The sequence below is a fragment of the Euprymna scolopes genome, chromosome 7 (genome assembly GCF_053919585.1).
Source record: "Euprymna scolopes isolate OS-2025 chromosome 7, ASM5391958v1, whole genome shotgun sequence".
Lineage (NCBI taxonomy): Eukaryota > Metazoa > Mollusca > Cephalopoda > Sepiida > Sepiolidae > Euprymna > Euprymna scolopes.
The window spans coordinates 147,665,765-147,675,260 of record NC_136488.1 but is presented as its reverse complement, the minus strand read 5'-3'; the positions used below and the strand labels follow the sequence as shown (position 1 = coordinate 147,675,260).

General features: G+C 38.1%; 2 protein-coding genes across 2 annotated transcripts in view; one reads left to right on the top strand and one right to left on the bottom strand.

The window, feature by feature from the left end:
- Positions 1 to 9,496, bottom strand: part of LOC145280042 (uncharacterized) — a 31,972-nt gene that overhangs the window by 10,064 nt on the left and 12,412 nt on the right. The window lies entirely within an intron of this gene.
- Positions 1 to 9,496, top strand: part of LOC145280365 (uncharacterized) — a 171,919-nt gene that overhangs the window by 155,857 nt on the left and 6,566 nt on the right. The window contains exons 22-23 of the mRNA XM_080132136.1: positions 97 to 267; positions 1,019 to 1,099. Of these exons, the coding sequence (XP_079988262.1) occupies positions 97 to 267; positions 1,019 to 1,087 (240 nt within the window). The 3' untranslated portion in view covers positions 1,088 to 1,099. The remainder of the gene's footprint in view (positions 1 to 96; positions 268 to 1,018; positions 1,100 to 9,496) is intronic.

Below are 9,496 nucleotides of genomic sequence, written 5' to 3'. Positions count from 1 at the left end.
ACAATTATAAAATAAAATCATTGTTTCATATAAACCTTAAACTATCTGCATGATATACCAATAATGAAAATTTTATTATTTTTTTCTTAATTTCAGGGAACAATCCCAGAAGATATCAGGATTCAATTGGCCAAGTGGGACGAAAGAGTAAAGGTCACTTTAATTCCATTCGAATCTACAATCCCAGAGAAAAACTTGGAATCTGTTAAGAAGGTGTGCCCAAGTAACAAATGTATCAGAGCCCTCATCAGCAGAGACAGCAGAAAGGTGTGTATTTATATTAAATGGACATTCTATTTTTTTTTTTTTTTTTTTTTGGTTATGCTATTGTTAACTAAACAGTTATATTGATCAAGTATCTCTACTTATATATAAAAAGCACTTTGTGCGTCTGTGTGTGTGTGTCTGTGTGTGTGTCTGTGTGTATGAGTTTGTTCCTTATGGATTCCGAAACGGTTGGACCGATTTTTTTTATCTTTCACGCTAATGTACTTTATTAATTTGGAAGTTTTCTTAAGTAGGTCTTGCGTTAGATGCCTATGATAATTATCAAAAATCGACAACTGAAAAAATCCAATTAAAGAAGAAAACAATCCTATTCTGATCAAAATTAGCATCCTAACATCATAAGTGCATTTGAGAAGTTTCATCACTGCTCAAGCAAAATGGCTAGATGTATAAAATCAACACTAGATTATTTGATAAGATAAAGGCGTGTTTGAGAGTAATGTTTCTGTTTAGAGCACAATTGAACCATAATACTTGACTTTCACCTTTTAATCTTTTAATTCAAACCATTATATAAAATAATTTTATAAAAGTGACAGTAAGTTCTCTACAGTGCAATATAGACTACAATGTATTTTGGACTAAGTTACTGTGGGAAGGTATGTGAAGCTTATTTCTGGTGCACAGGGCAAGCAATCAATTGAGTTGATAAAAAAATGGGCGATTTCACCCACTTTGATGACAATAAAAATATTGAATTGATTGTTTTTTTTTTTGTTTTCTTTTTAAGGTTGATATCTTAATGAAAGATCCAATTGAAGACATCATGTTCCTCCAAGTACCAATTCGTATGTGGTAGATAGAAGACATGGTAAGTTGTGTAACCTTTTTTATAATAGAAAAATGTAGTTGTCCCAGGCAAAAAGAAAAAAATTTTAAATTAAAAAAAAAAAAATGGCAGCATAAATCCAGTCAGAGAAGCTTCTCTAGGCAAAGAATCAGCAGGGCATAATGGTCTTCTTGTGTCATGACAGAAAGTTGGTGGAAATCACCCTAAATTTTTGCCCTAAAACTGAAGACTCACTACTCAAAACAACGAGGTATTACAAAAAGGCTGACTAGGAAGCCATCAGGGAACTCATCAGAGATGCCCCAAGGTGAAATATCTTTTCTCTTTCAGCTGAACAGTGTGCAAATGAGACCACTGAATGGTTCAAAACTGCAATTGAAGCACATGTTCCTACACGGAAATTCTATAGCAAGCCCCACTCTCCCCAATGGTTTACTTATGCTTGTGCAGCTGTCATTGCTCAAAGGCAGCATGCGTTCCGCAGATTCAACCGACATAAGTACAGTTCAAACAGACAGAAGTATATAGAAGCTAAATAATAAATAATGGGCAGTCAACGATTCACCCACTATCAAACAATCATGGGGTTGCTTGCACGGCAACCGACAAGGCTAATCTGTTTGCCAGTCGGTTTGCCTTAAACTCCACATTGGATCCGGCACACCACTCCCTCCCCGACTTTCCTTTGCGGACAGACATCACACTAGACGATTTGAAAATCACCCCTTCTCAGGTACATGGTATCATAAAAAACCTAGACACCTCAAAAACATGTGGACCAGATCTCATCCTGGCTGTGCTATTAAAAAAATGCTCTGCTGAGGTTGCTCCAGTTATCTCCAAACTTTACAATAAATGGCTTAACAAATCTTGCTTTACCGACTGCTGGAAAACCACTTCTGTGGTACTAGTCTTCAAGAATTCTGGTGAAAGAATTGACCCACTAAATTATCCACCATTAGCCTCCTCCCGCTTTTCGCCAAAATATTTGAGTCCTTAGTTAATCAAGCCCTAGTCCAACACCTACCAGCTGCTAAACTCCTAACCGACAAACAATATGGATTCAGGCAAGCCTGTTCAACAGCAGATATCTTAACTGTAGTCTCTGAACATATATACCGTTCACTGGACAAAACAGGGGAGGGCAGAGTGGTAGCCCTTGATATATCTAATGCTTTTGACAGGGTATGGCATGATGGTTTTCTAAGGAAAATTAGATCATATGGAAGAATACATAATGTAATTAAATTCTTCCGTAAGAGAAAAATCCAAGCTGTCCTCAACGGTTGTACATCTAAACAATATGATATAAATGCAGGAGTACCTCAGGGGTCTATTCTTGGACCTTTATTATTCCTGATATTCATAAATGACCTCCCTGATAAAATTATTTCAGAGATGGGTATATTTGCTGATGACACCACTCCCTATAACAGGCATGAGGGGAAAACAATGAACACATATTTAAAGAAATGGCAAAAACACTAGAGGATGACCTCCAATCTGTAGTGGAATGGGGCAAAAATAGATGGTCACATTCAATGCTGCCAAGACTAAGCTTGTTTTCTTCAATAACTACAAGAAACCTTCTCTACCACCAATAGCAATGGCCAAGAACACATTGCCTGAAAGTTCATCTTTTAAACTCCTTGGCCTAACGTTACAGGGAACATGAACTGGAAGAAATACATTGAGAGCATTGCCAAGGTTGCTGCAAAGGAGGTGGGCTCTCTCTACCATGCCAGAAAATTACTTACGCCTGAAAGTATCCTGTACCTCTATAAGGCCACCATTCGCTCATGTATGGAGTACTGTTGTCATATTTGGGCTGGTGCGTCTGCTGCTTGTCTCTCACTCCTGGACAGGGTTCAAAAGAGAGTCACCAACCTGATAGGTCCTGAACTGTCATCTAGGCTTCAGCCTCTGTCCCATTGACGAAACGTTGCATCTCTCTGCCTGTTCTACAGATACTTTAATGGTGAATGCTCTGATGAACTGCAAGCACTTGTACCTCCTCGACGTGACTACCCCCGACAAACCCGACAAGCAACTAAGTCCCACTCCTTTACAGTAAAGATTCCTAGGTCTAAGAAAGCCTTTTACTCCAATAGTTTCTACCCCAGAACTGCAAGGCTTTGGAACTCCCTTTCGGGGTTCTGCTTTCCCAACTGTACTGATATGCAGAAGTTCAAGTGTAATGTGAACAAACATCTTTCTACTCATCTCCCTTCATAATGCCCCCACAAATTATGTCTCCAATAGTGGCACTGTGCCTTGTGTGGGGGTGAAAATTGAATTTAAAAAAAAAAAAAAGTTATCACAGTAGAATTCAAAGAGATTCTGCATTTTTTATAAAGCGATTCTGGCATCTCATTGGTTTATTCTTATCACCTATGTTTATAAATGTAATCGTCCAAATTTTTGTGGTCATACTCGTTAGTAATTTTACTAAGTATGCATAGTCTCCTTGCTGCTTCAATTGACTGGAGACTTGAGTAGAAATACCAGTCGAGGACCTGCTTTTGACAATCAGCTCAACAGGTTCGGGATCATTTATGTGACCCTCTACCTGTCAGGTTGAGGTAATCCACTAGGGTAGTAACTAGGAGGGTCATCTTTCCAGGTTTTGCTATCCAGCTTTTGGGTTGAATAAGTTCACTGCTTAGTGCCTGAGGCGTCCTAACTGGGGAATACCGACGGAGCTGTCCAGGAAATTTTCGCTAGGACAGTGCTCCTTCTTTAAGGGGTTGGCTTGATTCCCCCACCTTCTGACCTTGTGTCACATCTTGCTACAGTGTGGATGAAGTAAATACCTCTGTGTTGGATAATCCAGATCCCTGGGAATGATGTCAAATTGTGTCAAAATGTGGAACATAGATTCCCTGGAGATTGGGTCAGTGAGATTGACCCGCATTTCAAGATAATGCATGTTGGGATGTTGACGTCTTCTGGGCCAATAAAAGAGATGACAGACGAGAGAGAGAGAGAGAGAGAGAGAGAGAGAGAGAGAGAGAGAGACCATGACGGCGAGAAGTGACACACTTTTTTCCACTATAAGAATACACCCACCCTGTTCCACAAACAGTCACTAATGTCAAAACTGCTTTTGAATAAACAAAATATTTTTATAAGCAGCTGTGTATGTTTTATTATTGTCAACGAGTGCATAAATCAAGACAATGAAAAGGTTTGTGTTTAGAAATCATATAGCCTGAAAAACAAATTTGATGGATATATAACATTTGTAGTATTTTGCTACTTGTTTCATTCCAATGGGAAAATCACCAAATCACTGCTCAATTACTGACCATTGATATTCATACTCAAAAACTAGAATCATATAATATCATAACATGGTGGTGAGTTCTTCCATCTCAGACTATGGCAAACATCTCTGGTTCTGCCTGAAGTAATTTTAAAACAGAAAATAACGCCACTACTTGCCTCTGGGGTTTATTTTATTTTATAGGGAAAGTGGTGTACCTAAAAAAACAATAAAAACAAACAATATCTGCTCATTTTGACTGTGTAAACACAAATGAAAATGGAACCGATCTCGCTTCTCTGCCATGTACATCCTCCCATAACATCATATCCTGCAACGTTAACATAATTCTAGTCTGTTAACTTCTAATGGAATTTTCCACCACTCTAACCTCGAGTGGAAAATTACTGTTTTCAACATTATTTTTTACACCTGTCTCTAATCTTGTAACAATACTTGACTATTCTATAATCTACTATGTGCATTTTCAATAACGTTGACACACTGGTTCTTGTCAGATCATCGAAGTTAAGCAATGATGAGTCTGGCCAGTACCAGATGGGTGACTATTTGGGAAGGCTAGGCGCTGTATGTACCATACCGAATTGTAATAATTTCCGGGTTGGTATCTGGGGATGTGTTTAATTCACTGGGGGTCGACTTATACGTAGGTAATGTTTTTAGAAATATTGTAAAAGAACGATTCAGCGCTTGACCATAACATAGAAAATGCCATTTTGTTTGTACACTCAGTATATAAAGGTAATCCTAGTAATTAATCGCACTCATGTAAACCCATGCACAATTTTTCAGTGGGAGGCTTAACAATAATTGGAATAGCTCTTACAATGTTCATTCTTTAGACGTGGCTATAGGCCTAAGTTCGATATGATGCATCCAGTGATGATATGACGAGTTTTTTTTTTTTTATTAAGTTAGAAAAAATGGTTTACAATATGTCATTCTCTACTAAGTTCACTATTAAAAATCCTATAAATGACAATATTAATGTTATGGCTCACCATTCTTAATTTATTCTTAATTTAGTACCACCAGTGTTAGTTGCACCATCAAAAAGAACATCATCACTGTTAAGTGGTCATCATTCTCAGACTCATCTTCTGTGAGACTATAATTATTGAATAGCTATTGTAAATATAGGTCTACGAAACAAGTTATAAATTGTCTTAGAAAAAAAAAAAAAAAAGCACCAGAAAGGAAATATCTGTGCAAGAAAGAGCAATGAGATGGACCATTGTCTAGAATATACAGTCGACTTATACGCATATATATATATATATATATATATATATATATATATATATATATATATATATATATATATATATGTATATATATATGTATATATATATGTATATATATATGTATATATATATGTATATATATATGTATATATATATATAATTATATATATATATAATTATATATATATATATATAATTATATATATATATAATTATATATATATATATAATTATATATATATATATATATATAATTATATATATATATATATAATTATATATATATATATATAATTATATATATATATAATTATATATATATATAATTATATATATAATTATATATATATATATATATATAATTATATATATATATACATAATTATATATATATATATATAATTATATATATATATATAATTTATATATATATAATTATATATATATATATATAATTATATATATATATACATATAATTATATATATATATATAATTATATATATATATTTTTTTTTTTTACACAGAGATCACCACTTATCAAGGCCCGGAAGCCACTCAGGGATAAGGGTTATTGCAAGTGCATTACGTTAGTGAGGAGATTTGATGAAGTGTTTACTTAAGGGGGCGGTTCATTAGGAATTTGTTAACATTAGACTTGAAGACATCCAAGTTGTAGTCCGGAGGGAAGCAGGCAGACGGAACAGATTTCCACAGGCGTGCAGTTCTAAGAAAGAAGCTTTGTTCATGAAATCCGCGTTTTGATTTAGGCACAGATATAGAGTGGGGGAAATTTTTCACAGTGGATTCAGCTAGACGGGTGTTTTTTGTGAAAGATTGGCGAGGGGGGACCAGCGATTGGAGTTCAGACGAGCACCTGCCATGAAAATAACGATAAAACAAGGATAGGCTTGCAACGTCTCTTCTGTGGGAGAGGGGTTGCAGGCTAGAGAAAAGGGCATCCCCCACTAAACCACGAAGTCTATTTTGTACTCTGTCAAGGCATGATAAGCTGTTTTTGGCAGCTCCTGCCCAGATATGGCAGCAGTATTCCATCCTTGGCCGTACTTGGCTTTTATATAGATAGAGAATTGCATCAGTAGTGAGATATCTTCTGGAGCGGTAGAAGGATCCCACCATCTTTCCAGCGACCTTGGCAACAGACTTGATGTACGTGTTCCATTTCAGATCAGGAGTAAAGGTCAAACCCAGAAGCTTGTCAAAACACGGGGCCTCACCCAGACGAGAGCCATCCATCACAATTGATGCCAGCTGGGGATCAGAGCGTTGATGATGTAAGGATAGGAGTTTGGTTTTGGATGCATTAAAGGTAACTAGCCACATCTTCCTCCACTGAACCACGCGCTCGAGATCAGAGGAGAGAGAATCAGATAGAACTTCGTCATTTACAGCCTTTGATGTGTTGCCATAGATGGTCGTGTCATCAGCATAGATGTCAACGAATGATTTAAGTATGTGTTTAGGGAGGTCATTGATGTAGATCAGGAAGAGAGTTGGGCCCAGGATTGACCCCTGAGGGACTCCAGCATTTATATTGCAGGCCTCTGATTTTTGACCATCTACCACTACTCTTATGAGTCTATCCGAGAGAAATGATTTAATGATTGAAAAAACATTTCCAGTTATACCGTAGCTGGAAATCTTGTGAAGTAGACCCTTATGCCATACTTTCTCAAAGGCCTTTGATATGTCAAGAGCAATTGCCCTAGAAAGGAAGCCTTTGTCAAGAGATTCACTAATCCTGTGGGATATAACCGTCAGCACATCTGCGGTAGATCTTGCAGAGCGAAAACCATATTGTGTGTCACTAAGAAGGTTATTCCTGCTGAGGTAGTTGACTATTTCTCTATTTAATATGGATTCCAGCAACTTACTCATAACACAGAGAAGACTTATTGGTCTGTACTGAGAGGGAGATGACTTATCACCTGAATTCTTAAATACAGGGCAAACTGATGAGGTCTTCCAGGGGGTCGGAAAGCACTTCTCCTTAAGGCAGCGCTTAAATAGTTTCGTAAGTATGGGAGCAAGTTCTGGTTGAAGCTTTTTTAACACTATAATTGGGATGCCATCAGGGCCAGTTGCTTTACTGGAATCTAGGTTTTTTATTAGCTTGGCGACCTCATGCACGGATATTTGTATGTTACCTAGCTTGTTCTGTGTTATAGGAGGAAATATGGGGAGTTGATGGCCTTCGTCGCATAGGGTAGAATTAGCTGCAAAGTTCTTTGCAAATAGTTTGGCCTTGTCTGACGCTGACGAGATGACCTCTGGTCCATTGATAATGGTTGGGATAGAACGCACACTTCTGTTCAGGATCCTATTTGTTATTTGCCAGAACTGGTGGGAACCAAGCCGCTGATCAGCTACCTTGGATTTAACAGACTGGGCATATAGCTCTCTTGCATTTTTTATTACTCTTTTACATTGGTTGCTTGCAGTCCTGAAAGCAGCTTTAGTCTCGGTGCATCTATTACGTTGGTAGCTATGGAAAAAGTGGTTTCTGTGCGCGATAGCAGCAGCACATTCTGGGGAGAACCATGACTGGCTGTTAGGTTTTTGTTGGAATTTTTTAGATGGTATGAATTGGTCTATGCCTACAATTAACCATTCGGTCAGCTCTGATACTATAGAGGACACTTCCTTTTTAAACATGGAGTGCAGAGGTAAATCAGATATGAATGTACGGAAGCTATCCCAGTCAGCCATAGAGTATCGGTATACAGTACGGTGGAGGGGTACGTCTGGGGGCTTCTTACATTTCGTTTTTATCTTAACTGATACGACGGAGTGGTCGGAGGATCCTAGAGGAGAATGAACGGTACATGAACATAGCTCAGGGGACGTTGAGAGAAAAAGGTCTAAGAGGCTTGCATATTGATTGGGTGTATCGGGCACACGGGTAGGTTCGCGAAAAATCTGAGTGAGGTCATAAGCAATGGCAAAATCATGACAAAACCTCCCCTCATCATCTGTCTTAGTTGAATGGGTCAGCCATTCCACGTTATGGACGTTGAAGTCACCACAGATGTGGATGTTAGCCGAGGGATGTGAAGACAGTATGTGGTCTATTTTCTCAGATATGCTCTTAAAGATAGTAACTCCACTGTTATGGGGCCTATAGAGGGCAAATATAAATGCAGTGGTGTTAGCAAGTGCAACCCTGAAGCACATATAGGGTAAATTAGGATCTTCTCTAGAGATATCCCTGCCACATGGGAAGCCTCCTTAATATAGGCACATATTCCATGCCCATGGCGATCTTGGGAGTCAGATTTAGCTGTTAAATTGGAGTATCCATTAATTATGAACTCATCTAGGGAAGTGGTCGGCCCTATTCCAGTTTCACATAGAAATAATATGTCCGGTTTCGTCTCCTGTAATTGGGTTTCAACCTCTGGAAGGTTGGAACGTAGACCCCTGATATTGGAGAAGGAGACCTGGTAGTAGGGGTCTATGCTGGAAGATGGGGTTCTAGGTTTAATCGAGTTTTTATTCTGGAGATATTTCATGTTGAGGTTTGGGGATTTCTGGAATAGGTCGGCATACTTGGTTAGAGCAGTACAGAGAGGGAAAGTAAGAAAGAAAAAGACAGGAAAAATTTTTTTTTATTTGTAGCACACGAAAAGGTAAAGCCGTAACAATTACCACCTAGTATGGCATCGAGAGGCCCCACCAGAGACTACTGCATGGTCCAGATCCACTCACCAAATGGCAATACAGCAGTCCCAGTACTTTGCGCCTGCTGATAGGACAGCCTCCTTAGTGGTTAATCCAAGGTTCGGGTCCCTGACTATCAGGCGGATAACGTCAGCCCAGACAAAACGTTTACCTCCAGCACCCTTACTAGTGACATGGCAACAAGGAC